This window comes from Cheilinus undulatus, linkage group 1 (assembly GCF_018320785.1).
Source record: "Cheilinus undulatus linkage group 1, ASM1832078v1, whole genome shotgun sequence".
NCBI classification, from domain to species: Eukaryota; Metazoa; Chordata; class Actinopteri; order Labriformes; family Labridae; genus Cheilinus; species Cheilinus undulatus.
The window spans coordinates 30,629,977-30,652,368 of record NC_054865.1 but is presented as its reverse complement, the minus strand read 5'-3'; the positions used below and the strand labels follow the sequence as shown (position 1 = coordinate 30,652,368).

At 37.6% G+C, this 22,392-nt stretch overlaps 2 protein-coding genes across 3 annotated transcripts in view; one reads left to right on the top strand and one right to left on the bottom strand.

Annotated features, from left to right (window-relative positions):
* slc12a4 (solute carrier family 12 member 4) overlaps positions 1-9,252 on the top strand; it is a 36,353-nt gene extending 27,101 nt beyond the window's left edge. Inside the window, exons 14-24 of the mRNA XM_041783051.1 lie at positions 2,310-2,408; positions 2,598-2,717; positions 2,881-2,985; positions 3,568-3,736; positions 5,026-5,221; positions 5,391-5,560; positions 6,862-6,993; positions 7,258-7,365; positions 7,615-7,802; positions 7,934-8,067; positions 8,176-9,252. Coding sequence (XP_041638985.1) covers positions 2,310-2,408; positions 2,598-2,717; positions 2,881-2,985; positions 3,568-3,736; positions 5,026-5,221; positions 5,391-5,560; positions 6,862-6,993; positions 7,258-7,365; positions 7,615-7,802; positions 7,934-8,067; positions 8,176-8,267 — 1,513 coding nt within the window. The 3' untranslated portion in view covers positions 8,268-9,252. The remainder of the gene's footprint in view (positions 1-2,309; positions 2,409-2,597; positions 2,718-2,880; positions 2,986-3,567; positions 3,737-5,025; positions 5,222-5,390; positions 5,561-6,861; positions 6,994-7,257; positions 7,366-7,614; positions 7,803-7,933; positions 8,068-8,175) is intronic.
* On the bottom strand, positions 8,632-18,574 carry dpep2 (dipeptidase 2). Of its 2 annotated transcripts, XM_041783062.1 has the most exons (12): positions 18,447-18,574; positions 17,859-18,019; positions 17,609-17,735; positions 17,310-17,439; positions 16,921-17,071; positions 16,251-16,320; positions 13,761-13,937; positions 13,365-13,397; positions 12,549-12,633; positions 12,372-12,447; positions 11,677-11,812; positions 8,632-10,647 (listed from the first exon to the last, which is right to left on the bottom strand). In XM_041783062.1, the coding sequence occupies exons 2-12, from the start codon at positions 18,014-18,016 to the stop codon at positions 10,438-10,440; spliced, it is 1,353 nt and encodes a 450-aa protein (XP_041638996.1). In that variant the 5' UTR covers positions 18,017-18,019; positions 18,447-18,574; the 3' UTR covers positions 8,632-10,437. The 2 variants fall into 2 exon arrangements, with proteins under 2 accessions (XP_041638996.1, XP_041639005.1); XM_041783071.1 differs by lacking the exon at positions 13,365-13,397.
* Between the last annotated feature and the right edge of the window lie 3,818 nt (positions 18,575-22,392).

The window sequence follows — 22,392 nt, the reverse complement described above, 5'->3', positions numbered from 1 at the left end:
TTCTACCAACTGTTAAGCTTCGGGCCTGATTACGATTGTCAGAAATGACAAATGTAGGTGATGGCATAATCAGCAATGCATCTTTGAGGGTCCACAACCCTATCTTAACATGACTGGCATGGTAGAATTTACAGTGCCTATAAAAGGTATTCACTCCCTGGATGTATTACCCTTTTGTTGATTTTATAAAGCAGTCATGGTCAATATAATTTGGATTTTTAGACAAAAAAAAACTCTTTAATTTCAAAGTGAAAACAGATTTCTACAAAGTAATGTCAATATATCAAAACTATGTAATATAAAAGAAATGTTTGAATAATTATTTGCCGGCTTTAAAGTGACTGACCCAATTACACAGAGGTCCAGCCAGTTGATGCTATAGTCTCACTATTAGTGAAATGAGGGCCACCTGAGTTCAGTGAATGTGTCTCAAGTGATTTTAGTACAAACACACCCGTGTTTGGAAGGTCCAGTCACCTGTTGATCAGTATTCCTGGCTACTATTACACTGTGAAGACAAAGGAACACTCCGTGGAACTCGGATAAAAGGTTTATTAAAAAGTATAAGTCAGGGGATGGATACAAAAAAAAAATCCAAGGCACTGAACAACCCCAGGAGTTCAATTAAACCTATCATCAAGAAATGGAAGGAACATGACACATGTGGAAGTCTGCCTAGATCAGGCCGTCCTAACAAACTGAGTGACCATGCAAGAAGGAGACCAGTGAGAGAAGCCACCAAGACACCTATGGCTACTCTGAAGGAGTTACAAGCTTCAGCAGCTTAGATGGGAGGGACTCTGCATACAAGAACTGTTGCCTGGGTTTTTCATCAGTCAAAGCTTTATGGGAGAGTGGCAAAGAGAAAACCACTGTTGAAGAAAACTCTCATCAAATCTTGACTAGTTTGCCAAAAGGCATTTAGGAGATTCCATGGTCATGTGGAAGAAAGTTCTTTGGTCTGATGAGACCAAAACGATGCTTTTTCACCATCAGACAAGACACTATGTGTGGCAAACACCAAACACTACACATCATCACAAACACACCATCCCCAGTGTAAAGCACAGTAGTGGCAGCATCATGTTATGGGGATGCTTCTCAGCAGCCGGCCCTGAAAGGCTTGTAAAGGTGGAGGGTAAATGAAAGCAGCAAAATACAGGAAAATCTAGGGGGACAATTTTATTCAGTCTGCAAGAGAACTGTGGCATAGAAGATTTATTTTCCAGCAAGACAATAACCCAAAGCATACAGTGAAAGCTACACAGAAATGGTTTAAAGACAAAGTGAATGTTCTGGAGTCGCTGAGTCAAAGCCCAGACTTCAATCAAATATAGATTTGTGGCTGAACTTGAAATGGGCTGTTCACACCCCCATGCAACCTGACAGAGCTTGAGCAGTTTTGCAAAGAATAATGGAGTAAAATTGCAGTGTCCAGATGTGCAAGCCTTACTGAAGTGGATCTACTAAATACCGACTTGAAGGGGTTGAATATTTATGCAGTTACTTAATTTACATTACATGTTTTTGTTTAATTTACATTACTTTGTAGAAATCTCCTTTCCCTTTGACATTAAAGAGTTTTTATTTGTATTTTTTTGTGTCAGAAAAGCCAAATTATACTGACCATGACCAACAGAACACACACATAATGATATTTATCTAATTTTCTTGTCCTCTTCTTGATACAAATGGACGGATCCACATTTGTTTTTCTTTCTCTTTTTCTTTATCATCACACGGAGTGCTTCCAATGTAGCCATACATGTAACTTCTGTCCTGCTTTTCTGATGACCTATGAACATGTACACAGTCACAAAGAGCAGATAATGTCACGACCAGTAATGCCATAGCTGATCAGGATCACACTTTTAATGCTGCCAGTCTTTCAGCTAAGACAGGAAAGGTTTTTGTTGCATGGTCTGACATGGTGCCAAAAATCATGTCAGATCCGGGCAATATCAAGTGTATTTTTCTAATTTCAGTTGAATATTTTCTTGCCCCCAATATAAGCTACAAATATTCGCCTGAAAAATCCAGATAAACATGCAATTTTAAGATATGAACAAAAAAAAGAGAGAAAAAGAGTAAAACATCTGCATATGTAGAAAGCAAACTGTGCTTGTTTAGTGTCTTCAATGAAGTCCTTACTTGCCACAAGTTATAACTTGAAATAGGATGGTCTTATTGGATGAATGTTTTATTTAGTCTGACAAGAAACTCGAATAATACACTGGCCTTAAATCGTAGTTTAGTTTACTTGCACCTGTATAATCTGTGACAAATGTTTGTCTGCTTGTATTCCACAGGTTTTTCTTAATGTGCTATCTTTTTGTGAACTTAGCCTGTGCCGTTCAGACTCTTTTACGCACACCCAACTGGAGGCCAAGGTTTAAATATTACCACTGGTGAGTGCAGAAATATCTCCACTGTATTTGTTCTGACCTCAAATGGTAGGATGTGATGCATACTCTATCTTTCCCAGTTTGGCTGTCCAAACTGTTCACACATTCAAACAATGACACTCAAACATTCAGGGCATGATGTAAACTGGGGAGCAAAGTTTCTGTAACCTTATCTTTATATCACACTCACAGGGCTCTGTCCTTCCTGGGTATGAGTATGTGTCTGGCTTTAATGTTCATCTCGTCCTGGTACTACGCCATTGTAGCCATGGGGATTGCTGGGATGATCTACAAGTACATTGAATACCAGGGGTATGTCTTCAGTCTGGAGTTCTTGTCCTGCTGTGAAGGATTGGTACATTATTGGTTGCCTCACAGCATTTCTGTCTTATCTTTGCATGCCTGTTGTGGATTTGTTTACACAGCTGGTTAAATTGTAAGTTTTGTTTTGTCTCATTTGCTCAAAAAACAACAGAGCTGAGAAAGAATGGGGAGACGGGATCAGGGGACTGTCTCTCAGTGCTGCAAGATACGCCCTGTTAAGACTGGAGATTGGACCCCCCCACACCAAGAACTGGAGGTATAAAATACAAATGAATGCCACAGAATCCCTATAATAATGATAACCTGCATAAAACAGCTCTCTAGACCTATGATAATAGTTCACTAAACAGTAAGCAACCATTGAGCAATATACTACCAGCTCTCTGAATCCTCTCAAGCATATATTTTTGTAAGACACTTTTAGAAATTTGGGGTCTAAAAGGACCTTTTCCTTTTTCACTAGAATCTCTAAAGCTTTGCATTTCCAGTTAAGTGTTAAGTGTAACCTGAACTTCCACTTTAGCGGTTACACAACAGCTTGCCTTATTCTTGAAGTGATTACTGGTGAACAGGACAAAAAGCAGGCTAGTGAGAGCTAACACGCTTTAATGACCTTAATTATTATATGAGCAACAATTACATAGGAACTATTTTAATGAAAAACTATCTATTCATTTAAAATATATCACTAATCAATTGCTTTGTGGATGAATGGTGCTCTGTGAATTAACTTGAATTTTATTGCCTTGCATTACAACATCTACTACTTTTTACATGGGTCCTTTGATCTATTTTCTCTCAGGCCTTTGTCTCATATTGACTGTCTATGTGCACTCAGACCGCAGTTGTTGGTGCTTTTAAAGCTGGATGAGGACCTCCATGTGAAATACCCTCGCCTGCTGACCTTTGCCTCGCAACTAAAGGCCGGAAAGGGTCTGACAATAGTGGGCTCCGTCCTTCAGGGTAACTTCCTGGACAGCTATGGTGAAATGCAGGCAGCTGAACAGGTAAATATTACAAAGGGCCATATAGTCTGCCTTGAGACCGACTACCTCCTTTGTGGGAAATTCCAGCTGTGAATTTGGCAGAGGAGGGATAATGGTATGGGGCTGTTTTTCAGGGTTTGGGCTAGGCCCCTTATCTCCAGTAAAGGCTAGTCTTTATGCTTTAGCATACTAAGACATTTTGGACAATGGTTTGCCTCCAACTTTGTGATGACATTTTGGGAAAAGCCTTTCTCTATCCCAAAATGACTGTGCCTCTGGGTGCACAAAGCAAGACTAACACATAGTTTGATGAGCTCAGTGTAGAACTTAACAGGCCTACACTGGCCCCCTGACCTAAGCCCCATCAACGAGACCTCAGTCTGAACTACAACTCCTGGCTAGTTTAAAAGCTAACAACTGCCAGGAACTGTAACAGAACATTGCCTGATCAACAGGAGACTACTGAATGCTACCTATTGAGATAGCATGGGGCGGCGTGTACGAACGCAGAGACCCGCGATCCATCACTAGCAGCAAAACAAAGCCCTACACTCATACCAGAACTGACAGCGTGCCCACAGAGTTTACCTCTTTCCCAGCGCACAAAACACTCCAACATCTTGTGGAAAGCCTCCCAAGAAGAGTGGCTGTTATAGCTGCAAAAGAAGTGACAAGTCCATATCAAAGTACATGTATTTGAATCCAGTGTCATTGCAGTCCCTTTTGTGATGAGCAGGTGGCCAAATACTTTTGTCCACATCGTGTATTTAGTGAAAATGTTGCAGTTCAAAGAAACAAAACATAATTGAACAAAGAGATAAGTTGGGATCATAACAACCAAACTTTACTTCTGTAAAAATGGAGTAAAGTAAGTTAAATGCATGTATGTCCACTTAGGGCTTTTGTACATCATAGGCTTTCCAGCCACACCTTTTTCCCCAGGAACACAATCACAACCAACTGAAAGCAGCTCCAACCCACTTCTAGGTCCTGACACACCAGTTGAACCACTGCTCTGTACTATTCTCTTTTGTGCTTTGTTGCTGACTGTTGGGACTTATTGTTACAATGCAACACCTTTTGTAATCTCAGAAGCACAGCAAATGGCAACCATGCTCCAGTATCAGTTCCAAAGATTTATTACAAATGGTTTCACTTGTGGTATTTATTGTAAGGCATGCACTTGTATACATCTATACTTTTAAATATCATTTTAAGCATTATAAATGTTTCATTTATCATTGCAACATCTGCTTTCTATTTATTGTGGTCACAGAATTTAAATCCTAATTTCCCATTTTTCCTGCCAGGCCATTAAGAATATGATGGAGATTGAGAAAGTAAAAGGGTTCTGCCAGGTGGTGGTGGCTGCTAAGGTGCGGGAGGGTGTTGTGCATCTGATCCAGTCCTGTGGTCTGGGGGGCATGAAGCACAATACTGTGGTGATGGGCTGGCCGTACGGCTGGAGACAGAGTGAGGACCCTCGGGCCTGGAAGACCTTTATTAGTAAGAATGTCACTGGAAAACTTATTTAGAACTAATCATGTAATCATACCAATCAGCATTTCTGAAGCTAAGTATATTTAAAAGTTATCACACAGACTTCAAATTGTAGCTTACTGAAATTATTCAACCAAGTTTGCCTCCATGCCTTCTTCTGCTCCTTTCTTCTTAGACACAGTCCGCTGCACCACAGCTGCCCAGCTCGCACTCATGGTGCCCAAAAATGTCTCCTTCTACCCAAGCAACCATGAACGCTTCACAGATGGCAACATTGATGTGTGGTGGATCGTCCATGATGGTGGGATGCTAATGCTGCTGCCTTTTCTGCTCAAACAACACAAAGTAAGTAAAGAGACTTCTTTGGATTATATTCCAGTAAGTTGCCCCAGAAGGTTTAAATTTTGACTCTTAATTATAGATTTAGAGTTCTAAGAATGATCGGTGGCTGTATCGAACATTAGTAAAAGGTGTTAAATTGTTCTGTTTCAGCATTTTTGAATTTTATTTTAAAAACTCAATGAACACAAGGGATATTTTTTCCTTTAAAATACATCAAAACAAAAGAAACCCATGTTTTCACCTTTAAAGCTCCTGTTGGAAAATTTAGGCTAGTGGTAACTTTTGTGCCCCCTTGTGGACAAATCAGATTGTCTAATATCTTTGCATATCAATGTCATTTAGAATTTTTGCTGTGAATAATGTAATAAAAGGTGATTTCAATGAATCAATCTTTATATGTCAGTGCAAATTCATCAACAAAGTTACCTCAAGGCACTTTACAAAGAGGACAGGCCTGGGCTGTACTCTTTGATGTATTACTGTTAAGACTCAACATTAATCACTATGAGCTCAGCACTAGCAATATTAAAGCATCAACAGTGGCGAGGAAAACCTCGAGGTGAACTAGACTCACATTGACAGCTATCTGCTGAAGCCATACTTGGGTTGGAAATGGGTAGGGGGGTAGGGTGTCAGGAAGAAGCAGGAGAGAAGAGTTGCAGAAAGAGGGACAAGAGAAACAACAAAACAACACATGTAAATTAAATTTGTGGCTCTCATGGCCATAACTTATCTGCCATTTTTCTAGGATATGGCTATAATGTCAGTAATGAAGGTAGTGAAGAATTAGCAAAAACAACCATGATTGATCAAAAACAGAACACTACATTATTAGCATTAGCAGCTTTGAAAATAATGAAATATAGAGAACTATTATCAGAAATTATAGCAGTTAAAGTAGAGTTGCTCTTAGATTGAAATGATTGTAGTAATGATGATAGAAGTAAGGATGCTGTTGATAGTAAGCTTCCTATGTCCATAACAGGAAATTCTGTCAGCATAGTAGTGATCACTTCGGCCGACACCTACCCTGTGGCAGCAATTACACATTTACATTTAAAATGCCTGTTTAGAAAAGTCAGTACTACTACAGGGTTTCCTTTTAATTTTGTTATAAAAATGCATCAGTCTTGGTTTAAGTCTGTTCAATACCTAGTTAAAGAACCTCACATAGGAACTTGAATAATCTTTTTAGTTTAATGTTGAGACCTTTCTTTCTGCAGACAGCTCTTTTTTAAAGTATGTTCACGTTTTCAGAAGATATTACACTAGTAGTGAACCTGATTGTTATTTCTGCATTTTAGGTGTGGAGAAAATGCAAAATGCGCATTTTCACTGTAGCACAGATGGATGATAACAGCATCCAGATGAAGAAAGATCTGGCCACCTTCCTTTACCAGCTGAGGATAGAGGCTGAGGTGGAGGTGGTGGAGATGGTAAGAATCCCTTACCTTATCCAGACAAAAGTGAAGACTTTGTTGGCATAAGGATTTTACTGCCTAGATACAGAAACCAATACAAACTTCAATTGAAACTAGATGGCCATTATGGTTTATGGAAAGAATGTTTACTGTAAGATTTATTATTAAAGAAAACAGTTTACCTTGAGTTTTATGTTGTTTTACTTTCATTCTATGTTCAACAGAAAAATGTGTCAGTTTGTAACCGCTTGTGATCTTTTTATTCTTGTGCTATTTTAGCATGACAGTGACATCTCAGCATACACTTATGAACGTACATTAATGATGGAACAGCGGTCCCAGATGTTGAGGCAAATGAGGCTGTCCAGTGCAGAGAGACAAAGAGAAGTATGTTTGTTGATGGGAAATGTTTTAAAGATGAAATGTTATCTTTTTAATAGATGAAAAAAACCCACAATATCATATATAGTAAAACAAATTAACAATTTAAACAGCTGTCTTTTCATTTTTGTTTGTACTATTGCACTTATAAAATTTAACCTGCTGAGCCACACTCTGCTCATAGCTTTAAATAACTGTGCTTGTAACAAAAAAATGTGAATGCCAAGCCTCATGATCAATACCTGGCTTTTCCAGGCCCAGTTGGTGAAAGACAGACACTCTTTGGTACGTATGGGAAGTCTCTACTCGGATGAAGAGGAGGAGATAATAGAGGCTCCTCCTGAAAAGGTACAGATGACATGGACGAGAGAGAAGTGTGAGGCAGAGAGAAGAAACCGGAATAATGCTCCAGAGAACTTCCGAGAACTCATGAGCCTCAAACCGTACGTTGAGGGTTGAAGCTTTTTTAAATGATTTTTTTGCCTGCCAGTGAAAGCTTGCCTTTAGTTGTCTCAATACTTTTTTTAACCAGCACATTTATTGTTTTGTGTCTCCTGTCCCTGCTGCACACCAGGGATCAGTCCAATGTGCGGCGGATGCACACAGCTGTGAAGCTGAATGAGGTGATAGTCAACAGATCCCATGATGCCCGACTAGTACTGCTCAACATGCCAGGACCACCCAGAAACGTAGAGGGGGATGAGAACTGTATCCTTTACAAATATGGTCCCAATAAGGGGTGTATGCGTATTAAAAAAAAAAAAAAAAAAAAAAAAAAAGTTTTTGTTGGTTTTACTGCCTTAACTTTGAACTCAGACATGGAGTTTTTGGAGGTGCTCACTGAAGGCCTGGAAAGAGTGCTGCTTGTGCGAGGTGGAGGTCGGGAGGTTATCACTATCTACTCATGACTGAATAACAGCTGCTAACCTGAGCATCAGTGTATTCAGACAACATTCCAGGCCTGAAGGAGAGGTGGCACCTCGGCTCTGTTTCCAAAAGGTTCTGGTTTAAAGGCATCATTTTGACACTTTAATTGTGAAGGACTGACTTTTGAGTTAAAAAAAGATGTTTATTCTATTTTTGTAGAATAATGAGACAGATTCTTGTACATAGCCACACTTACAGTTTACCCACAGCTCCACCTTTCTTTACCAACAAAGGCTGTTATATTTGTCCCTTAGATATCAATGTTAAACACAAATTTTACATAAGCATTTCTTATTTATAGGTTACAGATTTTTTTCAGATGTCAGATTTTTGTTCTTTGAAAGCTTTTGTTTTGTTTTTGGAAGCATATTTCTATTTATTTATTTATTTTTTCCCCCAACATTTTCCCACTGAGGCAAAAAAAAAAAAAAAAAAAAAAAAAGTTACTGAAGGTAATGAACTCAGCGTGTGATGTTTGTGGCACAAGATCAAGTCTGTACATGTAGAAGCCAGAGATCTTATAGAGATTTAAAAATCATATAGAGATAATTTATGAGTTTTGGACAGATTTTTGTATTACTGAAAGAAAGATAAAGTGTTTCAATGAATGCTAATAGAGTGCTTTATTTGCAATATAAAAAAAAACATCTGAAAAAAGGCTAAATATTTAGATTCTTGATATTTTTTAAATTTCAGCAAGATTCTTCATATCTATAGTTGGCATATTTTCTGCAAAAGCAGTACATTGTACATTTTATAATGCTTTTCTACATTGTAGCTTTATCATCATCTGATGTCATTTTCACTGTAAATGAAATCTATTGCTGAACATACCTATAATAGTGTGTTGGGATTACACTGTAAACAGAAACATGTGTAACAGTTTGGTTGTATTACACTGATAAAACACTTGCTGTTACCACAGGTGTTTCAAACCAAGACTAATATAACAACAACTCAAGCATTCCCCGGCATTTGTTTTGCATCTTTTCAGGCTTTTTCTGATTTGCCAAGTGTCAGTATTTCAGGCCAGCAGAGTAGAGAGCAGCTGCTCCTTTTTTAATGTATACTAAACCACTTGTACAAACTGACAGTGTTTTATATTTGAGGGATAAACCATGGCAAGGGTAAAATAATAAATACTAATCTCACTATTAAAAAAAAAGTTAATCTTTCCTTTACTCTCCTTTTTTTTCAATAAAATACGCACAAATTTATAAAACTACCAATTGAAATGGATTTTTCAAACTACGATCACTGTAATCTCTCAGATGTATAAATAGAAGATTTTTTAAGATAAAATAAATGGAGACTTTGTTACTAGTGTGTTTTTGTGAAAATACTACACACAGTGTATACAATGTTATATATTAAAGTGAGCTTGTCGAAGTACATATGTCAAAGTAAAATGAGAAAAACAAAGGAAGTTACTCTTAAGAGAGGTACAGTTTAAGATACATGAAAATGAACACTTTTGTAAAATTCAGTAATTTCTTATTTCGCTGTAAGATTAAATTAAAGAACATCTGTTTATAAACTGCTTCTTGTGTGATACACAATACCTAAAACTGAAAATATAAGAGTTTCTTATTAACATAATGCATTTCAACACTTCACATATTGTTGCAATCTAGCTGAACTCTTTCCCTGTATGGACCTGGCCTTGTGCTCTGACCTCTGGCTTGCTGCCCAGCAGCAGATAAGAATTTTGTTGCAAACCAAAATTAAAAAGAAATAATTAAAAGAAAATAAATTTCCATATCGACATTTTTATTGATCAGCTTCAGCGTTCTTGCACTGCATTCATTATAAATCATAATTCTTTGAAAAGCACACATAGCACAGTAAAACAGATTTATTTTTATTTTTAAGATATCTTTAAAATAAAACAAAACAAAAGCTACTTTAAAATACTCTGCAAAATCATTTTTATTTAATATCTTTGGGGAGCATACTGTTTATATAGAGGTTTGCATGTAAATTAAGTAAGCTTAGCTACACACTGAATGTTTATATTGGTGTTAAAGGGTATTAACAGTAATCTTCCCTTATCTATACTGACCTGTAGAGGGTTTGGATGGCCCATAAAGGGGTGCAGCAGTCTCATTAAGCTCTCCAAAGAAGGTGCAGTTGAACTTGGTTTCAAAGAATTCATTCCATCATAATTAGGCTGGAGAGCAGCAGTACTAAGGCCAGGATTAGGAGACCTTTTGGTCTCTGGGGGGCTCTGGAAAAGGGACTTTGGTCAGAAGATTGCCGGCTCTGGTCAGGAGGTCTGAGGACAAGCCTGCAGGGGTTCTGGACCTGCTCTACAGGAAGATGGGCCTCACTGGGCAGGCTCAAACTCAGCTCATCACGCACCTGGAAATAAAGCATTTGAGGACAGCAATGCATATGCTCAAGGTTCAAAGTTGTCTTAATTATGCCTGTACAGGCAAATTTGCTTTGAAGTCAGCAATAAAACATTACACTCATCAAACACATCCATCCATCAGACCATCAAATAAATACAGAGAGATAGCGTACCAATGGTTATGTTGCATGATACCATTAGACATGGAAACCCTTCCTGGATTACTTTAATAGCCTTCCCAGTGCCAGCGTTTTTGGCTGAGGCCTGCACCCCCCACATACAGTTGTTGTTTTGCTTTCAGTGTTCTTATTTACACGATTGACTGGCGACCAGTCCAGGGTGTACCCCGCCTCTCGCACAGCTGGGATAGGCTCCAGCCCACCCCCGACCCGGAATGGAATAAGGGGTATAGAAAATGGATGGATGTTCTTATTTATTGTTGTTACAAGTTGTTGATAATGACTTGGAAATACTGCCTTTAAAGATCTTTGATGCACTTCATCTCTCCATGTCCAACTTCTGAGATGGTTTGTGAGGCAATATCTTTTTGAACATATGTAATGATCTGATTGATTGATTTAATGAAAAGTCATTAAAAACAGTTTAAATATATACAATATCAATGAAACTATAATTATAAAAATTATTTCGGGGATATAAGTTTAAATTGTCCCCATTTTAAAGAAGGTGATTTGTTTTCCAAAATTAAGTAAATTAAGTAGAACTAAGTATTTAGTTAAATGAAAGTTACAGTATCTACATGTTTTATATTTGTAACATCTGATCGATGTCAATTAAATGTGAAAAACAGAAAAAAACCTTTCACACATCTTTTTCATAAGGCAGATGTGTAGGAAATTAATGTGTCCATCAAAAACTTACAGGTCAAGTACACTATTTCACTTCCCAGCATACATTTGTAGCATAATTTCAGCAACAGACCTTGTTAAAATGAGCAGAACATCTTAAATAGGGGGTAGCTACAAGCTTGCAACCAATCATTCATATATTGTCAAAATTTTAATCTTCTTGCTCACCCTCTCTACCTCCTCGAACACTCGCAGGAAATTTCTCCTAAGGACATCAGCAAGGTCATCTTCAGTCCAGTTCCTTTGCAGGAGTTCCTGAATCAGGGCGGGATACTTAGACACATCCTCCAACCCCTGAGGAAAGCTTTTCAAAAAAAATAAATAAATAAATAAACAAAATAATAAAAAAAAATATTTTACTGCACATAATCACAACCACACAGCCTTGCACTTACTATTCTAAATGTGCTGTTCCAGTGAAATCAGCTTCTGTCTAGTCCTGAAATATGTTTTTAACAAAACTGTTCTGACCGTTTTTTATAGAAACAGTGTGGATAGGATGGTGAGTTCTGCAGAGGCCCTTTTATCTGGCTTTCAGAAGCACAAAGTTATTGATTTTTACCATTGTCAGCCTGTTGACAGCTGAGTAAGCCAAATTTGTGATAACATGACAGGCTAACAAACTCAAAATTGATCTGGCACATCACCAGCTTGGAATATGATGTATACAGCAAGCACCAAGGACAGGTTTGTACCTGCACACTGGTATGTGTGTTATGCTTAAGTGAATTAAAATTCTCCACTCATTCTTATTGAAAAATACCCAGCAGCACTGAATAAACCACAGTACTATTTGCAAATAAATCATACTTCACAATGCAGTAGTTTTCTGAATGCTGGGTTTAAAACTTTATTATTCTCACCTCACAGCACCTTCAAAGTCGCTTCCAATTCCTATGGATTCAGCTCCAATCACCTTCCTTATGTGATCAAAATGATCTGGAAAGCCCAGATGGAATTCCATATCAAATTGAGATATAAAAATTACAAAAAAAGATATGTACAGCATCACTGAAAAATACACAGCATGAATGTCTCACCAGCCACATGAGAGATGTTGGCTTTGTCTCTGCATGAAATGAACTTGCTGTGGAGATTCACCATGATCAACCCTCTGTTCTTTTTCTAGAAAATCAAATAAATGAACAAAAATAAGATGCCTCATTTGCAGTCATTATGGAGATGCATCAGGTATGTCCTTTTTCAACCGCCTTTACGTGTGAACTGCAGTAAACTCATGGGTGTTTTTCTAATACACAAGCCCACATACACAGAAATCTTTGACTAAATGAGAAACATGCACAATCATGAAGGATAAAAGTTAATTTCAGGGTAAATAAGATAAATGTATCCAGGTAATTACAGCTTACTGACATTCAATCTTTATCCACAGCAACAAAAATTCATATGATACATTCTACATGCCATACAAACAAAAGGAATCAGACCAAAATCTTGATGGATTTCATGGTGGTTCCTGGGGGTGGTTTATGTTAGCTAAAATGCTGTTTAGAAAGACCAAAGAATGTACTTTCTTGGATAGTTTAAAAAACTGGAACTCCCAAAGGATGTTTCTAACTTTGAGATAAACATTTAGACGTATATCCACTACAGTGAGCTTGTCTGTAAATAGTCAACACAATATTCATAAACAACTTTGGCTAAATATGGTCACAGACAACTTAAAAGTAAAGAGATTTTTAGAAAACTGTTTGGGATGAAAAGACATCAGAAAAATGATACTGACTGTTGTGTCAATTTATATTTGATCATAAAGTGGGAGCCTACAGATGAACGGACTGGTCACAACAGTCGAGGGAAAATAATGGTTAATATTATATAATATACTTACTAACATGACATAGCCTTCTCAGGATCTTTGTGCATTCCTTGTGTAGTGATTGTGTGAAAAAGGGGGTCACATAAAGAGGTTCTTAGTTTTAGTCCAGATAATAGGTTCATGCTATCTATGCACATATCTGAATTTTGAAATACACATGCAGTAAAAAATGACAAAAGAATTGTGGGACATAATTAAGACATCTTAGCTCATAAATTATTCTAAAACTTTCTTAAATTGAGCGTATAACGATACATGAAATACATTGGTGGCTTCAACAGCTAAGCTAACAATCACGTTTTCTATTCAAGGTGCACCTACAGTATAACTTACAACAGAGCAAATGAACCATTACTCCAGTGAGGGGACAGAAAAGAATGCATCCTGTTACTTAGTGAATTAGTTGTCTCACCAGCTCCTGCAGCAGCCAGTCGGGCACATTGCGGCTGTGGTTACAGATGGAGTGGGAAGATGAATGGCTAAAAATAACAGGAGCCTTAGAGTACTTCAGCACAGCCAGGGCCGTGTCCCAAGAAGTGTGGGAAAGGTCTACTATCATTCCCAGACGGTTCATCTCATCTACCACAGCCTTGAAAACAATTTGAAAGTGTATTTTAGAAGCAGCTTACAACATCAGTGGAGAAAAAAAGTCAGTGTAACAAACCACACAAGATGTGACAAATACATGTATACAAACAAACTTGGGCAAGTTGCAATTAACGAAGTGCTGCATGCTGTTGTCTGAAAGGAGATATGGAAATGTTTGTGATTTCAAAAGAAGTTGTTTGGATTGATCTCTAGTTTTGATCATTATTAATTATTACATGTAAGATGACCTGGAAGTCAAATATATGGTTGAGTTTCTGTGTAAAACGCTTGTCTTCCCAATGTGCTGAGAGTTTCCATTCTAAGCATGGTTTCTGGAATCAGCATCTAAAAAGGTCCTGGAGTCTTTTCTCTTCTGGTTTGAGGTACTGAGTGGATGTGGGGATACTCAAAAACTCATAGCTCAGCACTTAACACTAGAACTGCCAGGAATCCCCACATACCCATAACCATGGGTGGAAAGTAACTACTTACATTTACTAAAATTACTGCAATTGAGTATTTTTTGGGGGTACTTGTACTTCTTGAGTACATTTTAAAATCTGTACTTTCACTCATACTTCAGTCATTTTAACCATAGTAACTGTACTTTTATTTGAGTACAATATTCTTCTACTTTTTCCACTTCTGTTGGCGACTTAAGAAAATAGCGAGAGGTTAAGTCCAAGACACATATGGAAAAAACAGTTGTACACAGCGATAACTGGAGTACTGATATCTCAGGGTTAAACATTTCAGAATTTCTTTTAAATGCTGAAGTATAATTTTAATTCCACTGTGATTTTAACTAAATTTAATGATCTTCAGTGTTGGAGTTACTTGACAGTGCTGATCCACCAGTGTTGGTTCAACACTTTAGAGAATCAATTGATCTAAGCTCTGCCTACCGTGATTTCAAACCTGGGGGGATGTATGGGCAGAGTATCCCATCATACACTTGGGCAGAATGTTTAGTACAGTGATCCCAGCTGTGGTCTTTGGGTCACGTTTCTGGTTTCTGGATTGCTGTTGTTTTTGATGTGTGACACACTTGCACCATGAGTGAAGTTATCCACTGAGGTAAAGTGAAAGTTAATGCTTTCTTAAGGGTAAATTTTACCTGCATGGCATTTCTAGGTATAAATGGCCATTTAAACAATCTGGATTAATGTAAACACTTTTAACAACAACAGGTGTCATACAACAAACTTTTAGGAAAAGTCAGTGACAGACTAATTTTAAAAATTGATTAATAGAAATTCAGACACAATTGAAACAGCATCAGGTAAATTTTACCTGATGGTGGTTCTAATGTTAAGTGTCAGAAATCCCTCCACAGATGGTGCCTATTTGTGAAAAATCACCGAGGGAAAAGGTCAGGCAATTCAGAGTATGTGCCTGTTTTGGGGTCTCTTGGAGGAGTGCTGGACAGTCAGGGGATTCTACAGTTCAGTTGGGTGCTGGAAGCTAAAATGTGAAACAATGGGGCTACTTGGAGTTGATTTAGAGATCAACCTACATGATCATAAAGGTTAGGGCTCGGGTGGGTGTAGGACAGTTTGTGAATATCGTAGGTGGGATTTTAAGATAAGCCTGGGTGTAGAAAATGTCAAATTTGGGGACTAGAGATGTGCCTCATATTTTTGAAGATAAAATATTTCAGTTTCACTACTCAGTAACATTCAGAATGCACTGGGCTAGTTTCTTAGCCATGTTTATGAAGTGACTGGGGTGAACATCAGCTCTTCCAAGTTTGTAGTCATGGCTCTCTACTTCAAAAAATAAATGAATTCCTCATTTTGGATTGGGATTGAGTTACTGACCCAAGCTTAAGAGTTCAAGTATATCATGAAGCAGCCTCAGCAGTAATACAGGCCTCTTAGCAGAGTGTTAGTCTAATGCTAGGGCCTAAACTGGAGAGATTACCAGGAGATCTCTGTTCAAACACTGACCTGCTGCTGTCAGCTATCATTACCAACCACTAAAACAAGTTCTATAACAAACACTGCCACTATATGCCTCTATTATTGCTATACTTCTAATAATAACAGATGGGCCCCGATGTTTGATAGCAAATATAGGAAAAATTGACTCTGAAACCTCAATAATCAACTGACATCGTACGTTACATGATGATCAGTTTCTCATTTCAGAACAAATCTTCATCCTTTATTCTAAGTGTGAATACATTCTTCAAAAAAAGAAAAACAAGCAAACATGTCAGCAGAAATTGGTAATATTCAATGGAGTTCATAAAATAGTCATGTATAGAAGTAGTTTTTCTTCAGCACTTAATATTAGAGAATAGTACTCTTACCTCACCAAAATCTGTCAGACTGTTGTTTCGTCTTTGAAAGACATGATATAGTTTTGAGGAGGATTCAGCCCTGCAGTGGCAAAGGATATTGATAAAAATAAAAATCATTAGCTTCTTGTGTATCCTTCAATACCATACAGTTTAAACACCTCCAAATGTTACTGCATTTAGAGCATGAGAATAAGCCAGCTGGGACACATTCAGCTACATGCATGCAAATACAGGGAGAATAAGGGCTTATTTGCAAGGAGGAAATAAAGTTGAAACATATTTGGTCTTGTTTACAGTCAAATATGTATATAAGGATTTATTCCAAATCTGAGCCACAAAATCTTCTGCTAAAGATAGCTATACACAAGACAATCACAATGCAAGACGAAACCATTTCAGATGTACTGATGCAAACTGAACTCTATAAACTAACAATAAATAAAGTTAATGTTGCCTGAAAGGGGCTTTAAATCAATAGGTATATTCATTGTAACTTACTATTAATACCAAACCAAACTATAACCACTTTTGAAATTCATATAAAATTAGATTTGTGCTGATTAAAGTCTAGTGCCAAAAAGGTACATTTTTGGGTCTAAACATACTTTTTATTTCAGCATTATAAGGCACATGGCGTTTTCTCCACAAGTAATACATTTGAAATTAATCTCTTTATTACCAGGGGGTGTTGCAGGTATGTGTGAGGGACATGGAGCGGACTCCAAGCTGGTAAAACATCCGCAGGGCTGGCAGGCTGCTGTCAATGGAGTGCCCCCCCTCAATACTTATCAGACAGGCTATCTTATGTCTCATGTCAGACTCTTTTAGTTCTGCAATGATGGAAACACGTGTAAGCAAAATACTACTGACAGACAATACAAAATAGATGCTTTCATGGCAGGCGGTAGCTGGGTAATATAATCATAAAGGAAATCTCAAAAAATTAAACAAAATTTAAAAATCATTTAATGTATTGCAAATTCTGTTTTTAATAAATGCATCACCTTGTTGAAACACTATGTTATATTGGACACACTGACTGCATTCCCACCTTGAGGTGTACTATACCTTGGACAGATGTGACCAGCTGAAAGTCCTGGTACTCAGTGCACATGCGTCTGACTACATCTATTTGTTCCAGAGTGAGCCTCACAGCATCCTTCTCCTGGGCCCCACACAACACATAGACTGCAAACATCTGACAAAGGGACCAGGATAGGACACAAGAGAACGGGAGATACATTCAAGGCACTGAGGTTATTCTGGGTCGGGCCAGGTCCTGAATGTTGACATACAACAGATGAAATAAAATTAGAATGTGTTTTTCTAAGGATGTCAGGATTCAATGATGGATTAAATTATACTACCTGTGCTTGTACATGACCAGCTTGGAGACGGTTAATGTCTGTTGCTACTTTGCTGAGATTATAAAGGTTAACTTCGCTCAGATGATTGTTGTGAAGAATCCTCAGCTGCAGCGCTAGGTCATTGTGACTGACAGAGGGAGAAACAGAGTGAGAGGACTGAGGAAGGATGAAGGGTGGTTCAAATTAGATTCCACTAACTGGTTCTGATGAATATAACTACTGTGTAAGCAGGATGGTACATAACCTTTACCCATCAACAAGAGGATATTTGGACATCAAGTCATGCACTCTGTCCCTCACAGAGTATCCAGATACCAAATGGCAAAAAGAGGAGAGCAACACCAAATGCCTGAGGGAATTCATCCAGAGGCTGCTTGAATTTCTTCGTGCAGTTTTCCTTGAGGACATATTCTAGAGAAAAAGAGGAAAAAAAAAAAAACAGTTTTCTTCACAGGCACTAGAGCTGTTCACAAATGATCAACAGCTACAGACTAATATTTATCAAAATAATTTTAAAAAATTGATACATTTAAAGAAAGACGCGTTTCGTTCATATTATTACAGGCTTATACAAATACATACAAATAACTTAAAACATAACAACACATTTAATAATCCATAGCTTAGTATTTCATGCATATATCATGCTAACAGCACAGTAAAGACGATGAGTATTAACACTGAATGTCGTGGTGGCTAATTTATAAGCTTGCTCATCAGATCTATACCGTAATGTCAACTGATGCAATTTCATTTTCAAATGCCAATAACAGTCACTATGTTTTCATTCTCTCTAACATTACGGAAGACAACGTTATCTACGCAACAATATACATACCTGTCTGGGCTTTAAAAAGAAACTTTTCGACCACCTTGTTGCACAGCTGCTTACACACAGTATGAAGTTTCCAGTTCTCCACCCAGAACATATCTACCGGCATGCAAAACTAGAAGCTGTGCATTCAATGTCTGTAGGAAAAAAAATATTTTAAATTCAGAATCTGCCATTCACATTTCAGTTGTAGTTCAATTCTGGCCTGCCCTGAAGGGTTTTGCTCTGCTGCAGTTTGTTTAGACGTTTTTTCTGTCTGTATTTTCTGTTTACAGCCCACTTTACATCCATTACCCTGTCTTTTAATCTCTTTCTGAGTTGGGAATTTACGAGCAGCATTTGGAGGCAACATATACTTGTGAATTAGTTGACGCCACCTGCTGACCAGATATGGTCATCATTTTCCAGAGAGGTCCACAAGGTGAAATATTGGCCTATTTTCTTCTAGTTGCGTTTTTTTGCATTGCGTTTTACATATTTGGTTTGCTTTCGGATGACTGAGCTTGCCCGTCTGTTGCATGATTCTTTTATTTGTTAAGGAAATCGGTAGCTTTCATGAGCTGGCCTACAGATCAAACATGTTTGTAAAATTTGACATTAGACCAAAAGGAATGGCGGAAGGGGCTAATGATGCCCTTGGACTACATAAAAGTAAGTCCAATTAACATTTCAGCAGCTTGACATGTATTAGCACTTTGGTAGGGGCTAACATTGAAAGAGCAGTGCTTATGTTTAGTGCGAGTTACGTGCTTAAAACGCACTGCTAGCTCGTTTGGACCCAACATGTGTGGACGAGATTTCGCAAGTCATATGACACAAAGTTGTGTACAACTTGTGTAGCACTATGAATAATGTCAGAATAAACAATAAATGGTTAATTTTGTTGGCGGGTTAGTAGCTTTATGCACATTTGTTTACTTTGCTAACTTATAAAAACATTTCTGTGAGGACTGAGCACAACTTAGCAGCAAAACCATGATGACCAATAACCTTCTGCTTTCATCGGGATTCCTGTAGATCCTTGAAAAGTCCTAAATAGTCTTAAATTGCACATTTGAAATTTAAGGCCATAAAAAGTCTTAAAAAGTCAGATTTTTTTTTTTTTAACGAGAGGTCTTAAATTCTTGCAAGCATGTCCTTATCCAGTCTTTGTTTTCAAGCCAACCTTAGCCTATACGATTTGTATCAGATTCTCCCACAAATTGTTGCATAGATAGTCCAGTTCTCTCACATCTGGACCAAGCCCAATTCTTGCAGCCCACCCTTAATTTAACAGCTTTTCCTTGATGAAAAGTATTATTCTGCTTTTTTGATTTGAACTGTCAGTTCAGCACATCTGCTCTGCACAAATATGTGTTATAATAAATATCAATATGTATATTAATATATTAGAGGTATTACATGTGCCAGATATCATCAAATCTGGGTATTTATGGTCCAAAAAATGTATTTGCCCCATGTCATTAGATATTTCTTTAATAAACAGTTCATTAAACCAGAAAATTCAGTCCTGGTCTGGTGTACTGAGAAAAAAATCTCATGCCTCTCATTTTTGCCAGTTTACCATGCAAAAAGTGGTATTAATTTTTTTCAGTTTAGGTATTAAGAAGTTTTTAATTTGATTTTTGAAAGCGTGTAGGAACCCTGTTTCATAAAACACACATTCTCAAACAGCCTAAAAGAAATGGCTCATCTTGGTATCATTACTAAGCTAATAAAGATGTTTTTATTTCCCTCGGTGTGCTGTCCCATTCCACTACCATCCTGACTTTAAACTCTTCTCTGTGTTTGCAGCACAGAACATTATTTGATCTGCTAAACAGAAGGCTAGAGGACTCTGAAACTCATCAAAACAGGGTAAGAGATGTCGAATATTTTTGGTTTGAGGCAAATCTTCTTTGACTTTGGTGAAGTATACGTTTGTAGCTTGATGATTTGCACCCAAGGGGTGCCTTCTGGCATCATTAGGGGTGCCTTCAAAATACCTAGAATTCATCAAGAATGCCATGAATATGCACATAATTAACTATCCCAACATTGATCATCAAATTGTCGCATTTGTCCTTTTCCTGAAATCATGTAAGCATCTGGATCAACAGATAAGCGTATGTCACCAAGCACTGCATAAGAAGTGGGTTTTTCTTTTATATTCAGTTCTGCATGTTAGCCAAAATGCATAAAAATGCGCTCTCAAGGTATTTATGCCATTCTATGAAAATAATGGCATTTTAATTGTTTTAAGAAAGTGCTTTAAAGCAATTGTTCTCACCTAGTCCATTTTCAGGATAAGTCTTATTTGTTTTGCAAGTTATCTCTAATTTCCAGTGTTAATTTTTCAGCATCTAATGTTTGTTCTGCTTTTGTAAACCAAATATTGACAACTGAAGAAAAATTTGAGAACTTTCTCAGTTACTGTGAGAAAGAGACGACATACTTTTCTTTCTTTCTTTCATTTATAAGCTGTGATTGGCTGATCCAAAAAAGGAAAAAACAATTTTTAAGTGATGATGAGCAAAGAAGGATAGTTAGATCCAACAGATCAGTAGAATCTAGACAGACATTGGGTTATTACGTACACTGTTTTATGCTATGAACATACCAGTTCAGTTGACTTTAACACATACTTCAAATAGCCTGACACTGCACTGAAAAAAGTAAAAATGTATGTTTAAATAGCTTTTGGTCTGTTCAGCTTAACTTTGCATCTATAAGAATATTTATCCAGTGTCTGGAGAACATTTATCCTTTTTAATGTCCTGTGTGAAGCACTTTGAATTGCCTTGTTCCTGAAATATGCTATACAAATCAACTTGACTTGACTTTTTCTCCTCAGCTTAAGAAACTGTTTAGCCAACTAAAAGTCCTATTCACTACAAACAGTTTTTACTGTAGTAGATTGTTAAGAGCTAAGATGCTCTGTGAATAACCTTTATCTCAACTTGGATATACTACAACTTTGAGGGGTACTCTAAGAAAGTTTTATAAAAATGTTCTTTGAATTCCATAAGAACAAATCTTTGTACTTATAAAGCTTTGTGAATGTGGCCCCTGTTTTGCACTTTAAACGTGCTCTCAGTTCAGATGTCAGTCAAGGCGAGGACTCTATATGAATATCTTTTACCTGTTCAAGTATCTAATCTTGGGCTGCACGCCAGCGTATGGGTTACCTCATAGCAAGAAGGTCCCTGGTTTGCTCTAAAATTAGGTGTGAATGTGAGCGTGCCTGGTTGTCTGTCTCTGTATGTCAGCCCTTTGATTGACTGGTGACCAGTCCAGGGTGTACCCTGCCTCTCACCCAATGACAACTGGGACAGGCTGGGGCCATCTGCGACCCCTCACGGGATAAGTGGTGTAGAAAATGGATGGATGGAAGTATCTAATCTCAAGTTTAAGGGAAAATCACTAGAAAATGCCAGCATTTTAAGAATTTTGTCATTAGGAGCAACTCTTTGCACTTAAGTAGCATTGTGAATGTGGCCCCATGGTTGTTTGAGAAAGTTGGGGGTTGTTTATCAACACCAGTAACACTAGAGGCAGTTTTATTTTTGAAAAGGCCCTTAAATGAGGCATCTGCCAAATATAAAAAAGTGTTTTGTAAAGTCAGAAATTGATTTGGGGTGTGTTTTATGTGTATTGCCAGCAGCTGATAGAACAGACAGAAGAGTTGTTGTGCCTTAAATAATGAGCGTATCTTGGATGCTTTAAGTGGGGGATTGTGCTACCACTGCTGACCTGATAAGAGGTTACCAGCAGATAGCAGTGTATTAAAAATGCTGTTACTCGGCTTTGCAAAGTCTCTGCTTGTATGAGGACATAGTGCCTCATGGTTTTCAGATCAAGGAATCAAGGGTCTCCTGTCTTTGTTTTTTACTTAGTGTTTTAGCAGGAGCAGCATCTTCTCCCCTGGTGTTTTTTATTCTCAATGTTGAGTGTTAGCTTTCCAGAAAAAACT

What these genes read in the sequence shown, in the direction of transcription:
- dpep2 (XM_041783062.1), bottom strand. Translation starts at nt 18,016, where the DNA reads ATGTCCTCAAGGAAAACTGCACGAAGAAATTCAAGCAGCCTCTGGATG. An exon ending in GCTGGTCACATCTGTCCAAG is followed by an intron (nt 17,072 to 17,309) that starts GTATAGTACACC and finishes CCATCATTGCAG; the next exon opens with AACTAAAAGAGTCTGACATG. An exon ending in CAACATCTCTCATGTGGCTG is followed by an intron (nt 12,448 to 12,548) that starts GTGAGACATTCA and finishes TGGGCTTTCCAG; the next exon opens with ATCATTTTGATCACATAAGG.